The 22,038-nt window shown below is 42.4% G+C and overlaps 1 protein-coding gene across 1 annotated transcript in view; it reads right to left on the bottom strand.

The window, feature by feature from the left end:
• Positions 1-889: 889 nt before the first annotated feature.
• LOC116441700 overlaps positions 890-22,038 on the bottom strand; it is a 34,103-nt gene continuing 12,954 nt past the window's right edge. Inside the window, exon 4 of the mRNA XM_032103922.1 lies at positions 890-1,031. Coding sequence (XP_031959813.1) covers positions 921-1,031 — 111 coding nt within the window. The 3' untranslated portion in view covers positions 890-920. The remainder of the gene's footprint in view (positions 1,032-22,038) is intronic.

Below are 22,038 nucleotides of genomic sequence, written 5' to 3'. Positions count from 1 at the left end.
CAAGGGCAGCTTTTGCTTTATTTTAGCACCAGGTCTGCAGACCTTCTGAGAGTGCTGAGGAAGGCCCTGAAGATTAGTCTTGAGGCTACATTCAGAAACTGAGAGGGTGTGCTGCAGGGGGAACAGCAGGTTCCTGGCTGCTGACTATGGGAAGGAAGGAGGCTCTGCAGCCATACTGTGAGGCACCCAAGGTGTGGAAGGATGATGGGGCTGTGACCCTGTCTTCCTCGCCTCATGGGTCCCTTCAGATCTGAAGATCTCTGGTGCAGGGATTTTTCTCTCCATGCTGGTTTTCTAAGTACCTCCAAGAATGGTACCTTGAAGGCATTTGTGGCTCTGCAGAAATTTCCATAGATATAAATTATACTAAGCAAGAAAGAGGAATTTTAGTCACAGGATGACAATGTAGAGCAGGTATTTAAATCAGCCTCCACCTCTAAGCACTTACTACTCACCAGTAATGCTTTCACTGTACTGGTGTGCATTTCTTTTTTGGCCCAGCAATGCATTACATCAACATTACGTATGAATCCCCCAGGCAATTTTTGGTTACCTCTTCATGCCCAGCCCATCTTCCCTTGCATCTACAAAACCAGCATTTCACACAAAATAATCCGTAAGTCTGCTGACTAGAGCACTTCCAAACTAGAGAAAAAGCATCACAGCTTCCCCCGTGTTCCCAAGGGCATAGCACTCTTCCTGTGTGATGGACAGCCTTTCTATCTACATATCATAAAGAGTGGCAGGGCTGAGTCCCTCAGCATCAGTTAATATATACTAATTTAAACCACACAAACTACAGCCTGATGCACTGATCACCCTGGACACAATGAGGTCCAAGGCAGTCAGCAGACACCCCACCCATTGCCCCAGGCAAGATAACAGACCTGCCCCTGTGAAGTTAAAATGCTGAATTTCATCTAGAATCCCAGTCTTGCAGATGTTCCTTCACCATCTCCTGGCCCAGCTGCTGTTCTTGCAGTTTTTAAATACTCTGGAGGAACCACCATATCTTTCTGAAGGAAGTTCAGCTGCACAAAGTGAGCAAAGACAAACAAAACTAAGTAACAGTGCCTCAATTCCATTTCAAAACTAACAACCGTACATAGCTTGGACAAGGAAAACCATTTGCAGAACAAATGATAGTCTACAGCTCACCAGCAGGAAAGGTCACATTGTTATAGTTATTCTTCATGCTTAACCCTTCCCATCTCATTTGTTTTTCCATTCCATGTCCACAGATAGTGCAGTCTGACCTCAGCACGGAGACTTTCAGAATTTAACCAAAACACGTGAAAGACTGAAAGACTGTTTCACTGATTTAAACATAGGACATTGACCTTAAAACCATCCTGAATTATTATCCATCTCAGGAAAGCAAGAAACAAGAGATACTGTACTACCATAGGATTTTCAGCTACAGCTGTTCAATAAATTTAAATTGTATTTCACTTTTTTTCCAATATTTTCTGCAGAGAAATTGTCAAGAAATACTATAGAATATCATGAAGGGTACAGACTTGGAAACAAAAGAAAAATAAACACCGAAACTCCCAGATTACCATCTCTCCCCTCAATCACTTTAGATCTAAAAGAACATGTTTAAAGGCAGAATACTTATGCAGTGGGAAATATATAGAGTAAAATGCTTTAGTGATTATAACTGGAGGTAGGGGGGCAGTGAGGGAAGACAGGTTCCCCCTTTCCTCCCATATAGTTCAGGCAAGATTTTGGACCTGAAAAAGTTTACACATCCCAAAATTAGTTACATTTTGGGGAACAGAATGACACAAATACATCATGAAACAGACCCATATAGTTTAACAACAATAATGGAACATCACAATGTTACCTCATTTTTCTTGGAGTTTTTCATAACGTGTTCTCACCCATCCACCCTTCATACTTATGCCAGGGAAACACACAGCAATAACTTGTGCATATTTTACTCTACAATCTTTCCTGAATATAAAAACATTCTTTTTCTTAAAGTGTTCTTACTCATTCTTCCAAGAAACATTAACATCAGCTGATCTGATCAGGGACAAAGTCTCCCCAATGGTTAGACAGTGTTTATACTTACAATAAAAAAACCCTCACAACAGATTAAGACCTCTGGGATGAGTAAGCAGAAAAGAACATCTAGACAAGTGCAACTATGCCGTATGTTTCTTCAAAAAAACAACTGTGCAACACTGAGCTGAAAAAGCAAACTCTATGCCTCTCCAGTAAGCACTGGGGAAAATGACCTTATTTTTCTACACAGCTTGCCCTTTAGCAATTGTCATTTGAAGGACAGCAAACCACAGGCAAACGAACTTGGTCATCCCCCAAGGATCCCTGAAATAGTTCAGCCCTGATAAAAAGTTCTCAACGGGCTCTTCCCAGAAGCACGCATATTTTGTCGAAAGCATTTACCTAAGAAAAGTAAAGCAATGAAGAACACAAATGCCGGTTTATGTAAGCCCATTCATGTGCAAACATGCGCATAAATACCAAAGGCTGAAACTGTGGGATCTTATTCGAGGGTACTTAGAGTGCAAACGTCTGACTTCGTGCAAACAAGATCTTAACACCTGAGGTTCTGCTGACTGGAACTTAAAACTCCCATGGTGAGAAATCTTGGTCATGATGACATGCAGCTGTAGTCAATATTTGGCTTCTGAAGGCATCAAGTGTTTTGCATATATAAATGTTGACAACTTAGCTAAATAAATCTCAGACATGCATAAAGATAAATTATATTGAATTTAGTTACACATACACAGCACTATACATAAAGCTTGTCTACTTTCAGTTTTATATATGTAAAAACACTTTAACACCTTTTTTTTTTGTCTGTGCTACTCAGTTTTCCTAGACTGCACTGAAAAGATGCATTTCACTGACAGAGGGAATTGTTTACCCTTCTCAGGGATGACAAAACCCAAATGGACTCTGGTCTGGAGACTGAATTATCTGTGTAAATGTATGATTTATACAATTTTGAGCAAACCTAGAGATGCGAAACCATCCTATTCAGAACATTTTCAGTCATAGTATGAAATGCAAAGAAAACAAAACTTCATTACATTTTGTTATCCATAAAGACAAGTTTTTAAAACTCACTTCTGAATCCATTGGAGAGAACAGAGGACTAAAGTCCCTTCAGAACATTTCCCTGCATGGCTTACTTATCTACGGGAAATTCATAAAACCCTCATTGTGATAACAAGTATGATCATCGTTGCAACTGCTCCCACAATTGCCAAGATGCCTTCTCTGTGAAGGAGAATCAGGAATTACAGACGTGTGTGAGAAATGTTAGACCAGTGGTAAAGTACCTGTGACCTTCCACTACAACCTTTTATTTCTTTTCCTCAACAACACTTGCTAGCAAAGAAATCTCCGGTCCCTGAATTCTGAGTACCTGTGATGAAAGAAAAGCCTCTAGGTCATATTCCCACAATCCAGAGCTAGACTATTTGAAACAGATCCATATGCCACTCCTAACAGTGATTTTGACGAGCTGAAATCACTAAGTAATGATGCCCAGGAGGTATTTTTCTACCCTCTGCAGAGGCATCAGCATCATTTTCAAGATTCTCCATTACCCACTACTGATAGACCTTTCTATCACCACAGCATATTGCTGCAACTTACATTCAGTCTAATTTCCCCTCAGTTTTATGCCCTTGTTCCCTAGAAGGATGCCAAGAATCATTGCGTCATACCATGAAGCAACTAACTTTGCCAACAGGTCAACAGCAGCTGCTTCTGAACATCTGGCTTAACCTGTTGCCAGGAGCATAATTATCACCTATAATGCTTAACTTCCTGAGATGTTGGCAAGAATCACAATTTCTGGTATGTTTTTTTTACCCAAATAATGGACAGCAATTATCAGAGAGAAACTAGAGACTAGAAGAATTCCTCCCTTCTAGACCTAGGTGGCAAAAGCTGTCATCTCAAGATATGACTTAATGTGCATTTTGGTCACAGTATTTAAAAAAACCCAAACCACCAAACATCATTCTTTCAATACCAGTCTTTCTCCTGGTTCATTCTATTGGCAAGGACCGGAGACAGATTATTACACAGGGCTACTCAGAGCCGCCTCTGAAACGTCCTGAGAAAGGGCCTACCTTTAACTGTACAAAGGCCTGATAAAACACACAGTCATAATGAAAAAAAGATGAAAGATCCTTGGACTAGCTAATCTATTGCTGATTTTTCCTGTCGGGTTTCACACTCTTGTCCTTTGCATACCAGAACAAAACCTCTCTGCTATCTCAAATTTTTCACACCCCACATGGGTTTGACTTTGATAGTCCCATGGGTTTTGAGCACATACTAGTCCCAATATTCCTCCAGAAATCAGTCAGGGCTTCTCCTGTCTGGAAGATGAGAGTGTGAACTGTTCCCAGTGTAACATTTGATATAGCTTAAGATTATTTCCTCTTCTGAAAGCAAATTTATGACAGAGAAAGATGCTGAGAAGGGAAAGGAGTAAATGAACTTCTAATACTGCTGAGAAGCTGCTGGGCAGGCAAAAACCTCATGTTACATTATTTAATATTTATTGGCAAATAAGGTAGAAATTAGTCCCCTCTTTCACATAGCTTTCTATCCAGTAGGAAGGCTTCTGTCCAAGTTCTTCCCATCTTTTCTGAACACAGACACTTCTTTGTCAAAAGTGATCCTATCACCAAGCTCAAACGTCACTCACAGTTTGTAGCCAAAGGCTTGCCTGTCTTGAATTCACAGGTATCTTGTCTCCATAAACCGTCTTTGTTTTTATTCATTAGGTCATCTACATAATTTGTTACGGGGACAAAAGGATGTAAAAGTATTGCCAGAGCTATTATTTTACCTTTTTCCCACTCCCCCAAACCAACTCTCTCCTATGTAGCCTGTGAAAAATGCACAGTTGAGAGCTACTAGCCAAATTCTAAAACTGTATTCTTTCTTGTAAAGTATGACCATTAACTTCCTCTCTTGAGTTTAGGGTTTTTTTGCAAAGTTGAAGTATTCACCTCCTGTGTTTTTGGTTATGTTCAAGATTTTTCAGGCTTGAATTCACAGACTTTAACCATGCTTTGCTACGAATGGGAAGTGAGCATGCCCAAGATTAACCTCCTTTGTTCCTTTGCCCATTGGGGATTCTCATACCTTAGAAGGTGTTTCAAAACTATAAACCACTTAAATTAGTCTTGCTATTCTTCTTTTGTTTACGAACCTAGAATGTCTTCACATGCAATGTCTTTTGTAAGTGTTGCCAAACAATTGTGGAGACTTCATTAGTAATTCTATCTGCTTTGTCATAAATGGAAAAATGGAACAAAGAGTTATTCAGTTCTGGCCAAAGTAGCATTCAAGTGATTTTTCATTTTATTTAATTCACAGCTAAAATATAAGCTGAAATATAAAATGTAGTACTGCAGATTCCTTCTTCTGAGAATGAAATTTATCCCTTACACCAACATGTAGCTCCAAGGTAGCTCACAGAGGAAATTACATAGCCTGTCTTTGCTTTAGCTTTTCAGGGAGTAAAGTGAAAATAACCATTGGTTATTTTGAATAAGATAAAGTATTTAGAGACAATAGTGCTCTATGTAATATTTCTCATTATAAAGTGCACCACTGTTCTCCCACCTTCGATATTCACAGCAAGCATTTAAAGGCCATGAATTTGAAGTACCTGTTGTTAAAAGTCTTATCCCACATGCAGCTGTCAGTGTGGAATAAGAAAAATACTTCTCAAGCTGTTTTTATTGTGCATATCTACAGGTCACAGGTGAATACCTATGAGACTTGCTATTGATTTAAACACAAAATAATGTGAGAAGCACACCCAGATTCCAGTTTACAGTCAACTTGTGTAACCTCTTTCGAAGGCAGGTATTTCAGAGTGTTCCGTCTCTTTACTTACCTAGTGTTTTTCTAGTTATTTCCAAACACAGAGCCAATCTCATGGGAGTTCAGTATTTTAGACAAGAAACAACCTTTTTTTCCCCCAGAAGATAAATATTTTACTGGGCAATGCCAATAAAATAGCAGCTCAACAGGACCAGGAACATCAGATACTGATCTTGTAAATCTATGGCTTTCAATTCTGCCTCTAATTATGGAATAGCGTGGATTCAGTAGAGCAAAAAGGCATTTTCTTGTGTCAACAGGACCATAGCAATGTTCAAATACTTTTTGTGCTTTGGTTTAGTATCTTATGATACATCTGTTGCTTTTAGTATTCATGTCTCAATCCTGATTCACATTCAGTGAACCGGGTGAACTTGATTCATGCCTATGCAGATGGCCATATTCAGGCTCATTGGCACATCTCACACACCTAAAAGATCACCTGCCCCGTGCCTCTTGGCTCACATATGTTGCTTAACCAAGCTGTATTGTGCTCCATGTAACAAAATATCTTCCCTTTTCCAGGAGGCCAAATACATTACCTGCCCTTCGCTGTTCATATCGACTTGTGTATTAGCACAGTGTCTGTGTTAGCAAGCAATAACAGGGACCTCAGTTCCAGGCAATCCAGACTTCCTGCACTGTGTTCAGGCAGGCAAGAGCACAACAGGGGTTCTGGTTTTTAACCTCTGCTCTACCTCCACAGTGCTGCAGCCATGGCAGAGAGCTGTACACATCTCCAAACACACTGTGTTTGCCTTGCAGCAGACTGAACCACAGCTGCATTTGTCCCTTCCCCAACCCTCCAAGGGCTACCTTTTCTCATGAAGAAAGACAAATACCACTGGTGGGAAGATCCAACCTGGGGAGGAAAGGAGAAGTACGAAAGCTGTATATTCAGGGAATGCTGTTCAGTGCTCAGTTTCTTGGTGAGAAGAGCAGGAATGACAGATTGAGACAGAGGAGGAGAGAGTGATAAAGAGAATATAGCAGGTGAAAAGAAGTGCTGAGATCTGCTATATCACTGGGGTGTGCTCCAATTTCACATGGAAAGTGCAATCAATCTCTTTTTCATCTAAATTGAATCCTGGATTTCTATTACACTTGCCAGCAACCTGCATGCAAACTGCAGAAGTTTATACCAAGTACTGCATTTGATGGAGGTCTGTACTGGAGAGACAGGAATAGACACTGAAAGGCACTGACAGGCTATTCAAGTGCTTCCAGGAAAACACAGCACAGATATTGACTCATCAACAACAGCTCCGCACAGGCTTCCTGTGAATCCTCACACATGGACATGTACTTAGAAACTAAAGGCTCTAGTTCAGCCCACTGCAATTGATATATACATGCTCTGTAATTTCCAGATCTTGTATCAACAGGTCTTTTGGTAAAGCTGCCTTGAAAGGCGCAGTTTGCCACAGATTAGTGTTTTTTGCCGTAGCCAACTTCAAAGCCTCCCTCGAGCGATCAACAAAAATTTTGTATCTCTGGGATGTAAGGTTTCCTCAGGTACAGAATAAATGAGGCTGAGCAAGATGAGCAACAGTAGGACGCTGTTTAAAAGCTGATATAGGAGCAAAAAGCAATGTTGAAATGCAAACAAAATGTAGTCTTTTTGCTCTCTTCAAGACTAGTCACTAACTAAAAAAAGGTGGCTTCCTCCTTTCTGGGGAACAGATTCGATGTTGCTGCATCTGTTGTGGCTTTATTCAACACTGCTGAGCAGCAGAGAACTGTGCACCTTTTGCAATGCAAATACTTTTTTTCACCTCCCAGTTGCCCGGATCCGCCCCATTTCCAGCTCATGATATAATGACCTCTGTGTCCACCCTTACTTTCCGCTAACAAACCGCCCCCCCCCCCCCCCCGTCATCATTGATGTAATATTTAGCTCAAAATGCTGTTTATTTTTGCCTTTTCTAAAATGCAGAGCCTTTCAGAATACTTTCTCCAATCATGTATGGTAATGGACATGAGACCACAGCTGAATAAGCTGCAATAGTATTAAGTCACCCTTCTGCCCACTTCTCTCTACAGTTTCTTCTACAGCTACACAATTAAAATATATGTAACCAGGAGTGGGTTGTGCTTTGCAGTTTCAAGCAGACACACAAAGTATGGAGAATCCAGAGAAGCAAATATGCTGCTCTAATCTCCAAGGAACATTCAGAAGATACAGCTGGTTAAAGCATGGTGCTAATACCAGCAGGTTGTGAGTTTGATCCCTGTACAGGCCATTCACTTAAGATTCAGTGATCCTTGTGGGTCCCTTCCAACTCAGAATATACTGTGACACTCTACCTTAGACATGTTTTTCACCTTACGTAAATAACACAAGTATCACATTGGAAAAGTGATTAAATACACTGAAATCTTAAAAATAATCAGGTAGGCAAATCAAGTTCATACAAATTAGAACATTTAAGCAACATAAGGAAGGAATAATTAGGAGAATAAGAGTGATTGCTTACCAAAACAGTAATAAAAATTTTATTCTTGCGAAAGCAGTTGTATAATAAAGGGTTGGGTTATCCAACACACAGGAGATCCTGACATGTCAGTGGGGGACAAATCAGGCAGGAAGAACCAGAGACTACTTGACTACAAGGCAGGAGTTTCTCATATTCTCCTTATCTTTTAAGCTATCTTGCCAGTCAAGGAGGATGTGCTCTAAAGCCAAACAGTCTAAGCAATGTGTTGAAGCCTGAGAAGAAATTTGTAGCAGAACAAGCTGAACTCAATCCCTTAATTATTGGGTCATCACTCCTTACCAACACCTGCAATATAAAGATCTTTATGTGGCAGTTTAAAGAGGAAGACCAGTCAGTGGATGAACAACAGAGGTTAGTTGCATACTGCAGCATTACTGTGCATGGGATTTTACTCCAAGGGAAATGGTCTGTAATGAAAGATCCCAATAGTTTTGTTGCATTACAGAAGCAGGGTTCACACACTCCCACCTTGCAAGTAAGAAGCCTCAAGCAGAAGCACAAAATTTGTCACTTAAGTCTAGATTTTGTTTTTTCTAAGTAATTTCACCTCACGATCAACTTTCCACTATAATACTGAAAGAAATAGGTTGGTTACGATTCTAAGGGAAATGCCAAGGAATTTCTATCTCCTGTACAGCTTTAATGGTGTGGACAGCAGCACAGGCTGACTAATGAAGTGAGGTGTTTGAACTGCAACTGCAGATTTCAGTCCCAAGATCGAGGGTACACTGCAGGCCAGTTCAGGTCTTAGCAAGCAGAGGCCAGACAGGGATGAATTCACCTCACCATGTCAGAAGGAGTCTTGGAAAATAAAAATCTTACCCTTCACATCGCCTTGCTCTGCTGGGGACGAGGGAAGACAAGCATGGTAAGAAGACTTCTAACCAGATGATATTTTTTTCCACTTGTAGGACAGAATCCCCTATATCACCTTGTTTGTTGCTGGAAGACAATCCCTGCTACGCAGGCTTGGTGGACTTACCCTCTCAGAGCACTGCCTTTGCTATAGGCAGGCAGATGTTCTTCCAGTCCTGGAAAGAACAGGCACTGGAGAATGCTGCTGGGATTTTTCCCTAAACATCCTTAGGAAGTAGACTTCAAACAGAAATGTTGCTACACTAAGTACCAGATGTAGCCACGTGCTCCACAAACATGTTTTAATGATTCCAAATTAGGTAGAGTGGCAGGATGGCACCAACCAACTCTAGGGCAATTTATATCATCTTAAAGTAATGACTGGGGGAGGAAAAGTGAGAGTAAAATGGTAACCTGCACTTCGAATATTCAACCAGCAAGCACAACAATATCAAGGGTGTGAAATGCTTCACAACACAGCTGAGGATGAATTGCCAGGGTTCCTCTGCCTACAGAAATCTGTGATGCAGAAAGCTAACAGATTTTACTCAGTTCATACAGAGCTTTGACATGGGCTATATCTACTTCTACGTCCAGACTGTAGACCTGATAGATGTTGGGGTCCCTCCCCCGCCGTGTAGCCCTGGGAGAGGGGCCCTGAGGGCACAGACACGGGGCTTCCCTGCCCCTGCTCAGCCTCGTTCCCATTGGTTGGTTTGTGTTCCCTGCGCGGGCAGAAGGACCCTTGGTCCCATGACTGGAACAGTTCCTCCGCTGAGCCCCGGCCATGCGGCTGGAGAAATAAACATCTCTGAAACATCTAGCAAGAATCTGTCTGTCCATATATATTTCCTTTCCACGGGACTCCTGGTTTGATATATGCGTGTTGCAGGATCCCCACTGCAACAAATGGTGGAGAATTGAGAGCAGAACGATCCCCGATCCCTAAGCGACTGATTTGTGTGAGTAAACCCTGGAAACTTTGGATTCCTCTTCTTGGTTTTGCTTTGCTATTCCATATCTAAACTATGGAGGAACAGTGGGAAGACTCTTGGCTCTCCGAGCCGCATATGGACATTTATCTTAAACTTAAAACGATTCTTGAACAACGATTTGTAAATTTTAGCTTGATTCAAGCTCAGAAAGAACTGAAACACTTCCTGGCATGGTTGTTTAAGAACTTTTTCTATGTTTCTTGGGATTTAATTCTTACCAAGGGCTTTTGGAAAACCGTTTGGACACAGTTAATATTTGAGTCAAAATATATGCCGATGGAAGAATATTTTCGTGAATATTATTTAGTTACCGAGACTGTTGAACAATGTCAGCTGTGTCCTGGCGAAGGGAAGCCTGGCTCAGGGACCGTGCGGCCCAGGCCACGTGCACCGAGCGCTCTCCGAGCAGCAGCGAGGCAGTTCCCGCGCGCGGGCGGAGCCACGCGAGCCGCAGTGTCGGTGGCGGAGCGAGGAGCGGCGGGACCCGGCGGTGCCTGCCCGGCCGCGTGCAGCGTGTGGTGGAGCGAGCCCCGGGAATGCCCGACCGAGACGGAGCCGCGCCGAACCGAAACACGCGCTGGAGCAGGGCGCGGGGGAGTCATCGCCCGGGGGCCCGGCCGAGACGTGGGTGCAGTGCCTGGCAGCGAAGCTGCGACCAGAGGAGGCGACGCACGGAGAACTGAGCGGCGCAGCCCGGCGCGGCCCGCGCAGCCCCGAACGCGACCCCAGGAAGAGCGCGCAGGCACCAGCAGCCCCGACAATTCCAACACAGGAGTGACCGAAAGAGAGAGCAAAGACGCAGCGAGACAGAAAACAGCAGCCACTCGGAAAAAGGAAAAGATCATAGCAACTAAGACCTTAGGGATAGTAAAATGGTATAATGTTAAGCAAAATTATGGTTTTATAACAAGGTGTGACAACCAGCAAGACATATTCGTGCATAGAACTGCTATTAAAAAGAATAACCCTGAAAAATGCATCCCAAGCTTGGGAGATGGAGAGGTAGTGGAATTCAAAATTATACGAGGTAGAAAAGGGTTACAAGCATCGCAGGTCACTGGGCCTGATGGTGTTCCTGTAAAAGGCAGTATATATGCTAAAAATCGTAGTCATGTTAGACAATATCTCCCTTGTAAACCCCCCCTACAGTCTCCCTCTCCTAATCCCACCTTTCCCTTTTACCCTATGTCCTATTACCCCCAGTGTATTCCCAATCCGTTTTTTCATCCATGGTTTCCCTCACAAAACCATGCTTTTGCCAATTGTTTCCCCAAAAATCCCTTTCCAATGCCGAGTGGGGGATGAAAAGGGGGAGGGAAGAAGTTAAACCCTCTCCTGCCTCAGTTTCCCCACAAAGCATGCTCAGAGAGTCCTGTCTCCCTTCTGTCAGCCCTAAGATGTTCCACAGAATCTGATTGGACATTTAAAGACTCAGGAGGGTGGCTTGTTTTGTCTTGAAACTGTTCTTGTTATGTTTATCCAGTTGTTTTCATTCTCCTTTTATTAAAATAAAATGGGTGAGGTGTTGGGGTCCCTCCCCTGCCGTGTAGCCCTGGGAGAGGGGCCCTGAGGGCACAGACACGGGGCTTCCCTGCCCCTGCTCAGCCTCGTTCCCATTGGTTGGTTTGTGTTCCCTGCGCGGGCAGAAGGACCCTTGGTCCCGTGACTGGAACAGTTCCTCGGCAGAGCTCCGGCCATGCGGCTGGAGAAATAAACATCTCTGAAACATCTAGCAAGAATCTGTCTGTCCATATATATTTCCTTTCCACGGGACTCCTGGTTTGATATATGCGTGTTGCAGGATCCCCACTGCAACAGATAGACTGGGTAGTTATAGAAGAGGGCCCCTCTGTATAATTACTGGAATCTACCCCAAAGATTTTTTTTGTGCGTGTGCCCTCTCCTAACAGTGAGAAAGAAAAGTCCTAGCCCTAGAAACCGAACCCTAATGGTGCCTTACATAAGACCCCTAGCTTCATATTTTCCACAATAAATTTTCAAGAGCTTTATTTTTGCAATACATAGAAAGTATTTGAAAAGCTGTGACCTGAAAGAGCACAGAAGTTCATAGTGACGCTGACATCTGCTTAACCTCACACCTCTATTTCTGTTCCTACTACAGCTATGACTGTCACTGATTTTAATCAGTGTCACAACCTTTCATATTAGCTCTAGAACACAGAAACATAGAACAGAGAGGGGAGAAAGAAAAAATATGGCAAAAATATTACTTTCTGTATTTAATTATCAGCATGACCCGTCTTTAACCCAAACACTATGGTTAATAGGTTTCCTGTAGCCAATCATGTGATTAGCAGCTCTTGCACCTGTTGGTGTATTTAGGCATATATTTTTGAGTTAACAGCCAGTGTCCCTTTCTAAAGAAGCCACGACTACATTTTAAATTGCTTAAGTCAACTTCCTCAAGCAACCACAAAGCAAGACATTCTCGTGGGAAAAAGAAAAAAAAAAGAAAAATGTGCTAGACATCAGTTTTCACGTCAGAAAACCTCAACTAAACCCTCCAATTATTTTACCAGAAGAAGGGAAAAGCAATTAGAAGCTATCTGGTCAAAATAGAGAGTAAGAAATACAGAGTGGGATAATAGGGTCACAGGTGGAAAAATATCTTTATCTATGTTTTATCTTCACTTTGAAGTGCTGTTGCTTTACCCTGATTATCATAGATAACAAGTTCTCTGAGGGCAAACATTGTAGTGTTCCTGTACAACTGCTCAGAACAATATAACTAATTCCCACTTAGAGAGAGAACAGAAGGCTTCTGGCACAGGGCACCTCACAGAGTTGCTCTAACAACTCTCTTACGTGTTTGCACTTGGAAAATAATATCACCAAAAAAATACAAGTTGGGGGTCTTTGGTTTGTTGGGTTTTTTAAAGAAAAAACAGAGTAATTTACCCTATTCCTCCTTTCCCTTGTGCCTCAAAGCACTGTTATTAAAATAGCTTTTGTCTTCCAGGTTATGTTTCAGGATCAAATTTTGTGATAATTTACATTACTCCTCAAGTAACACATTTTGATCTCATCCTCATCTCCACTCATTCCTTTCTCAGACCTCCTTGATGGGGCAGAGCTGGATTTTCACTCCCTGCCCAAGCAGCACATCCAGCTCCTTTCCCACCAAAGGTGTAGGGGAATGACTGTGTCTGAGGTGGGTTTCACCCAAAGGCTTTGTAGGTACTTTGTACGTAGTGTCACCACACAGGGTCCTCCCTGGTTATCAGGCAGTCACTGTGACTGCGTGACTGCATTTGTTTGAGACCATTGGTACAAGGACACGGAAACAGCTTCATTTAGGTGTCTTCTACTGGTATTTGTTCATGGTTTCATATACAGGAATGAATGGGAAAGATACTCTAATACCAAATACCACGACACTGGCACTACCAGTTCAACTGTATTTGTGGGTTGCATAAAATACAATCCTTCGGAATAGTTAAGGCTGTGTGTTTATATTTTTTCCTTTTTTTTTTAACCATGGACAAGACCCAAGATACTGACTGTCATTATCAGATTCTGGCTTGCAGTCAACTGATCCCTTTGTATGTCCACACCAAGCTTTTGCACGAGTTCTCACTGGGCACAGCCCTCAGCTCAGGCTGCTCAAACTGAAGCAAGCACTTCTTCATAAAAGGCTGCTCTGTGCTAAACACGCAACCACTGCTCAGCGTCACATGGAAGAGAAAGAAACAAATTGTGAGTCTTTCTTCCAGCTCACTTTTTTACTTGGAAAAGAAGCCATTTCTGCAACAACTAAGGGTGAAAAGCAAACTTGTTATCAGGTCTGACTTTTGCCCAGGCGAACAAGGAGGTTGGTAGCTTGTAGAAGAATTTGGTAACTAGATGATACAGAAGTGAGAGGGCATCTGCAGGTTTCACCTTGCTACAGAAAACAGCCTGACAAATAACTAGCAGGATAAGTAACCTAACCCACCACAAGGACAAACCTGGGAGTTCGTTGCCATCATCATCAGATAAAGCAGAAATTGTGTTAACCTTCATAAATGCCTCCTATCTCATCTCCCCATGAAGCCATACGCTTCCGTTTATCATTACTGCCTGTATAACATGCTAGTGACAACCAAGATGTGGTTATGTTGCCCCGGGGTTTATTGCTTGATTTCTGTTTTTGAAGTTGCTGTATCTGCTCTGAGTACTAATTATGGTTTTGTACTTATGGTTTGAAGAGTGATGTTTAAAAAAAATAGCGAGCAAGAGCAGAATTGCTAATACAGAAAAGTAGTTATGCTGGTTTGCCTTAGGTTTTGCCATATAGTTTTGACAAGGGTGATACATGTATTTCTCAGGCACTAGGCACATTGGGTAGCCATGACAGCTACAGATTTGGGGTTTCCTGCTGACTCACATTTTTTCCCTTAGCTATTTAAGAAGTCGAAAAGAAAAGCTCAGGGGTGTTAGGTAATGTGATAAAAATTCATTTGCACACACCCAAATAAGCATAGAGAGATGGTAGCAGGAGGGGAAGCCCAAATAATACCCAGCCCTGGCTAGACAAAGGAGCCATGAGCTCACCACAGCCTGATCTTCACAATCCTAGAGGAATACAGAGTCACTAGGGCAGGAACCCAAACTAAGAAGAGGAGACTCTACCTACACCCCTCCCAGGGCTGTCCCAGCAGGGCCTCAGGCCCAGTGTCCAGGCAGACAACCCATCAAGATGGGTCAACACTAGAATGCCTTTTGGATGGAGGGGGGTTGCTGCCCAGGGGTATAGCACACATTGTGGAATATGGGGGCACAGCAATTTGGGATTGCACAAGACTTTCTACAGGATGTCAGGGAAGGTACCAGAGGTGGAGAAAGGAATGGATTTAGGTGATTTGGGATTAACGGATGTGGGGAAAATGAAGAGATAAAGGAATATAAAAGACTGGTCACATGCAACCAGTTGCCTCTTTGGTACACTTGCCTGGCTGCACCCACCCTGACTTCTTATCAAATTAATTTCTTACTTTTATGCTGGGTGAGGGATTCTATTTATTATGCACGTGTGTGTACAGGGATCTGAGTGCAGCTAGTGGAGTCAGATCCTGGGTTAGAGTGTCCATGTATCCATGGAGTGAGCACAGGTGTGCAGGGGAGCATGCAAGCGCAAGCAAGGCCTGAGCTGAACTAGCTGGTGAGTGAGGAGGTGAACCAGCCTGGAAGCCAGGGCTGTCTCTAGGGGCTAGAATACAAGGGAGCCAGCCACTGAAGACCAGGGCAAAAAATACATATGCTTTTTCCCAACCCCTCGGTAGAGGGCCTCTGCCCTGCTCAGCTGGAAAAGGGAGCGGCAGGCAGCGTTTACTAATGCTTGGGAATACATTGTTAGCCTCACTGATGGCTGGACCTGGGAATGCAGCTGCCTCACCTATCTCGCACTACTGGTGGTGTATTTTCCCCTAACACAGTACTCTTTTCTGGATTATTATGACTTGCACACAAATTGTTGTCACTACTCCATACCACAGGTAGGTTTCATAAAGTACTCTAATCATCAAGTGGGACCTATATGCAACAAATTATTGTTTCAGCATCTTGCCTTCTCAAGTTCACTCTGACTTTTTAAAAAAATATGCGATGGCTACTGTACTAATAATTCTCTGGAACTTAGATCGAGGCAATTCAACTGGGGAAAAGAAGAGTCATGAGAGAAAGAACCATTTATTATTCACAGGAAAGAGTAAACGTGTTTGCTGTTCACAGGCAAATCCCTGACTGGGATCATGAAGAATCTCCATATCTCTTAATGTATCCACTATCACACATTAAGGGCTACAGCCCTTAATAGAGATGGCCATAGCTCTCCTTCAGCAAAGAGGAGAAGCAGACTTTCAATACTGAAAGCAGTCAGAGAAGACTCTGCCTGAAGCGTGTGCAGGCTATATAAACAGGAAAGGAAACACAGGCAGGGAGAGGCTGAGTGCCTTTCCCCAGGTCATGCGCCAGAACCTTGACAGAGCCAGAAATAGCACTCTGGCTTCCTGAGCCCCCTCCATCCCACGGCACACCTGGTCTCCCACACAGTTAGCCTGCAGACATCAGTCTTGGCTAGAGACACCGTTTCAGACATCAGTGCATCTGGACAATAGAGCAGCAGCAGCCTCCTCACAGGAGCAGCATCTTTACTCTTTTCAAGAACTGAAGTTTTAGGAGAAAGTATTGGGATAGGACATATTGCACAACAATGATGATATTTTAATATTCTTAACTCCAAATCCGTTGTCTATCCTTTCCTGGAGAGCATTTAAAGGATTTGTTCTTCATTGTAAACTCATAGTTTCTCCACCCACGTAAGAGGCTATTTTTAATCACTGGACAGCATCACCACAGAGTCTAGTTATATGTCTGCTAAAAAAAGCTCCCATTTTAAGCACTAATAAACCAAAAATCATAGCACAAGAAGAAATCACTCTACTAGACAAACATCAAACACAATACACAGCATTATTGTTTGCCCTTCCCTGTGAACAGCAGAGATATTTCACCCTGGAAGTCATTCTTAGTTAAGCAACTGAAGTACAGTACTCATTCTCCTCATATTCTGTGTGATAACGGCAGTGTCTGAAATGAATGCTGGGGTCTCAGGCCTGTATACCCACAAGCAAAATTCATCAGGTGAGAATGAGAACCGTATTTTTGATTCTTGGCCCTTTTCTATCAGATGCAGGGCAGTGCTTGGGGTCATCAAACAACTCAGAAAATCAGAGTGCAGGCAGTGGTGTCTCACTCAAGAGCAGTGTGTGCGTCATTCCCACCCAGCAGCATATGCACTTGGTGCTCTACTTCATACCCCCAGGACTGTCTGGCTGTGTTAATGCAATAAGTAGGTGTTTTGGTTTCAGTTTTCTCATTCCTACTGTAGCAGAAGGATTTGGGGGAGGGTTTGAATTGTAACCTAAGGAAATTGTATATAAAGTTTGTTCTTGAGCCTCTGGGCTGCTTTCTCTTCCAGAAGGAACATACCTCAGCTAAATAAAATGACCCCTCCTTCTCTTCCAGGTTTGAGCTAATTACACATCCATATTATTCTGCACCCACAGGTTGCTACCTCTCTTTGCAGTAACAACAGTCATTCAAGAACCAAAAAATGTAACACTTTTGAGCGCACCCTGCCTCGGTGCATGCAGCCATGCATCACCACCACACCAGTGTCACCGGAAACATGTCCTGTCCCATGCCATCTCGTGCTATTCTGCTTCTGCCCCTGCCGCCACCCTGTACATTCCTACCCTGTGGCTGAAGCAAATCCACCTGTAAAGCCTCCAAGCCCTGGGAGCAGACTGCTGTCACCTGCTTCCCATGGCCTTTCAACTTCTTTTGTCCTCGAGGTTTAATTGTCAAAGCTGAGCTCTCCTAGGCATGTAGCAGGAGCGGCACAGTCTAGGCTCCCGCCTCCCCAGGAGAGTGGGGCACGGGGAGAGGACAGCGAAGCACAGCTCGGTGCCCAGCTGCAGCCTCGCACCAGGCAAGGGAGGAGGGCACCAGGCATGCTGGGCAGGCTGTGGCCTGGGGAGGAGCAGGGGAAAGGCTCCTCTCATCCTATTTCTTTTTTGAGGTGTGTTACTCCCACTTGGCAAAATCTTGCCATTCTCCTCGAACACCAGGCTACACTGGGGCTGAAGAAGGAAGGGCCAAATGTTTTGATGATGCACATAGGGGCTGGAGTAAACCCAAGTGAATTAATAACACTACACCTGGGCACTGAGTGCACACGCGGCCTATTACTCGGAGGCTGCGAGCCAAATGCCATTAACCTCCAAGGCAGATCATTATTAGACCATAACACCCAACCTGTCATGTATCATTGTTTCATTAACACAGTTCTGGAAAGCCTCTAATAAAGTCAGGGAAACTGTTGCCTCAAAATTAGCAGAGATTACAAGATTTTCCACGTGGATACTGAAGAGAAGAAAAGGAAGTTTATTACAATAATTTTAAGGGCATTAGAGATAACTGTGATAATTTTGCTTCTGATCTGAAGCCTACTGAAGGCAGTAAACAGGCTCCCATCCTTTGCTTCTGAAACGGTGATTTTATTATTATAAATATGATTCTCCCCCACTCATTTCTTAAATTAAATTAGAGGTTGCCCAGCCCAGAAGAAACCTGTAATGCATATGCCAAAATATTTGCATGGCTGACAAGCTCTGTCTTTGACTCTTCATGAAAGGCATATAATTGTGTTTAATGCAATTTATTTGTCATTAAAGAAATAAGCTTTGATCCAAACATCTTTGCAACAGAGATCCAAAGAAACTAAGACTCCAGGTCTATTTTAAAGCAATGTGCATTTAACATTCATTCCTTCCCTTATCTGATTAGGAAATTTATTCCCTAGTAGATTATAAAAATATAATAACAACAACGAAAGGTTATACTTACGTAAGTTTATTGATGCCTTATAACTTATGCCTGATCGAGTTTGCTGTTGGACTATTTATTGTTTTAAGAAGGGTCGCTCTCATCCAACTTGCACAAAAAATCTTCAGAACAAACATTATTGACCATTCCACCACCAGCAAGTTTTAGATAGCATCTAACCAAGTAGGTTTCCAGTGTTTCAATGGGTCTCCCAATGTCAGCTTACAAAAACCCCATGAAATTTAACTGAGGAAAGAAAAAAAAAGAGAGTTTTGAAAAACTTTAATTGAAACACTTTTATGAATTATTTTAAAGACAGTGTCAGCTTGTCTACATTGAAGACCTCTGCAGCATGTAGAGGGCCAATGTGGTCATGGTACTTCTGTCCACAGGGGAGGAACAAGCTACTGGTTTAGAGGGGTTTTGTGTGGGTGTTTCTTTTTTTTTTTTTTTTTTTTGGTTAATCCAGATATGAGAAAAGTAAATGGTCCAGAATGCGATCAGTTAAAAAAAAAAAAAAAAAAGAGAGAAAAGAACTCCAACAACAACCAAACAAAAAACAAAACCCCAAACAAGACAAAATCAAAAAACCACAAAAAACCAATCCAACCAAACAAAAAAATACAAACAAAAAAAAAGGGGAAAAAAAAAAGAAAAGAAAAAAAGAAGAAAACCCCTCTGTAATAGAAAAAACCTGAGGTTTTTTTTCCTCTGCCAAATGCCTCCAGAAAACTTTCTGTGGGAGTTAGAATATTCATCTCCCAGAATCTGGCCCCTAATGAGAAATTCCAGTGTGCCAAGCCAAGAGGGGAAAGGATAAAAAAAAATGGAAGCAAATTCTACATCAATTGTGAAATAATCCAGATCATCTAATTTCCTTCTACGTCTGTGAAATATTTATTTGAAAGGAGAAAAGTTACTTAGAAGTCATGATTGCCTAAAGACAAAGAGAACCTTTAAAGATTTGACTTTCAAACTGGTTCTTATCCATATGAAATTTAGTTATTACAGTGTCTAAAAATCACTGACACACACAGTAGATGGGCCCATCTTTTGGCAACATCAGTCTCTGCAGCCTGGGTAAATCTGTTTCTGGCACTGGCAAATACCAGATGATGGGGGGGGAAAAGCGAGACTAATGCAAGTTACTCTGCCAGGATCAGCACAATTTACAGGTCTCTTGTGGGACTCCTTAATCCTGCACTCCTGAATCCATGTGAAGTTCCAGTACTTCCAGCCCCTGCACAACTGCTTAGACGACATTACAAACCACATCCCCTTGCTTTAAATCCCAAACGAACTAAAATTTTTCAGATTCCCTGGATCTCTGATTATAAGCAGCAGCAAGAAAATTCCTTTTCATCTTCTCCTTCCTTGTGGCATCAAAAGACACTTGTCCATCCTTTCTCAGCAGCTTCTTTCCCAAGAAAGGAAGTCCCAAGCCTATCTGCTGTACAGAAGCTGTTTGGTGCCTTTGACAATTACTGTTTCTGTGATCTGAATCTTCTCTAGCTCTGATCTACCTTCCCTGATGTGGATCAGATGCCCTTAGATGTTTTCTGTGCTGTTGGCTTTTGACTATTTATCCCATTTTGTGAAGCCTTAAAGCAGGCAACAGTGGAACCAAAGGCCCTTCCAAAGATCAGTAGTGAGGAAAGCTGGGTTTTACCATCATCACTTCTTCAGGGTCTGGCAACCAAATAAATGCATTCTTAAAAACAAACTAATACCACACTCCCAAATTCCCTCTGCACCAGAAAAAAAAAAAAAAAATCCAAGAATTCCAGGTTTTCATTCCAAGTCATGTAATTTTTGAGTGAGGCTGAGTCAGATTTGTTAACCAATTAATTTCTTTTTTAAAGAGAAGACAATCCTAGAACAAGCCCAATTAGATAAACAGATTACTTAAATCAAATTTCTAATGGTACCATGCTAGTTTGAATTATTATTATGAAGATCCTTTTAATCCAACCAAACCAACATAGAAATTGTCCTGCTGTAAAGACAAAGCTACTTTAGAGAACCAGCACAGTAGAAAGCTCAGTCCCAGTGAAACTGTCTCTAGAATACACTTGTTAGTTTAACCCTACTTTTAAAAGGACCAAAAATATAATGTCAGGCTCCTGAGTGCAAAAGATCCATTCTGGAAAGTCTGTTTTTCCATATTTTTTAAAGGAATAACCAGCACGTGCCTTTGAGTGTCCCAAGAGGTAAACCTGGGTTTCTGTCAATGGAAGGACAGAATTATCTGCTTTTGCAGACATTTTCCACTCCGTTCCCTAAGTTCACTGAGCTCTTCTATCATGTGTGTAAGGATGTGATGGGGATGGAAATGGAAACACCAGAGTATGAAATGCATTCCCTCTTGTCCCATAATGACCACTGGCTGGGTCTTGCAGGAGGATGCAGAGCTTGTTACTGCTGTCAGACCCAGCAGTGGTCCAGGAAAAACTCTGCTCATGGAGAAGTAGAGCCCAAGCTGGCAAGTAAATACAGCTCCACTAGAAACACACCAGTAAGCAAAGAGTCCCAGCTCCACAGGGTCTGAATTACAACACAGGGACAGTTTCAAGTCCTTCAGATCTCACCCCTAGTCAAGTGAACACTGAATAAGCCAGGAACCTTTACCTTATAACCGGAAAGTACAGGTCCAGGCCTTTGGCATGTTTTTTAGGGAATAGTTATAGCTGTGATGACATTTCAAAAAACTGTGGAAGCCCAGCCACAGATGCAGAGATGAAGCATTCATAGCATGCATTCTAATAATTTTTGTTTACACAGCTTAGGAAAAAAACCCCAACTAAAACTAATTCCTTTTCGTGTGGGAATCTGCTCTGGTTTAACTCAAAGGTCATTTTTAAGTCTGTGTGCATTTACAGTGCTAGACAAATATTTGTCAAATATACAGGCTGCTGCTCTCGTTTGAAAGATAAAGGTTATGGGGGGAGGGGGAGCAGAGGGGAGGGGAGGGGAAAAGACCCAGCCAATGCTGAACATTGAACTGGATGAACCTTAAGGAAAAGCATCCATCTGCCAGCGAGAGACACATTCCCGCTAGCAGAGACTGCCACCTTTTGGGGAACCGCTTCAGAGGCCGAGCAAAGAGGACACTCGACCTTTCCCATAAATTTCCAAGCTTGGTTCTGCATTTGTGTGTATGTCAGAGTCAAATGGCCTTATCTTCTCAACTTCCAGTAGAACTAAAAAAAGAATATTTAGAAGAGGATCACTAAGCTCTGCTAGGTTTTTCCTTTGTTTCTAAAAAAGCAAGGTATATTTTGTTCAGTCTGTTCATCTCTGCTACTAATATTTTTGAATCTCAAAATTACTAATGATTCATACCATTCCAGCTAGGAAAACTCAATCAAATTTCACAGAAGAGGAAATACCTCAGATCTCCAAAT

Source organism: Corvus moneduloides, chromosome 3 (assembly GCF_009650955.1).
Source record: "Corvus moneduloides isolate bCorMon1 chromosome 3, bCorMon1.pri, whole genome shotgun sequence".
NCBI classification, from domain to species: Eukaryota; Metazoa; Chordata; class Aves; order Passeriformes; family Corvidae; genus Corvus; species Corvus moneduloides.
Note: the sequence above shows the minus strand (reverse complement) of the source record. Positions and strands in the feature narration are given on the sequence as shown.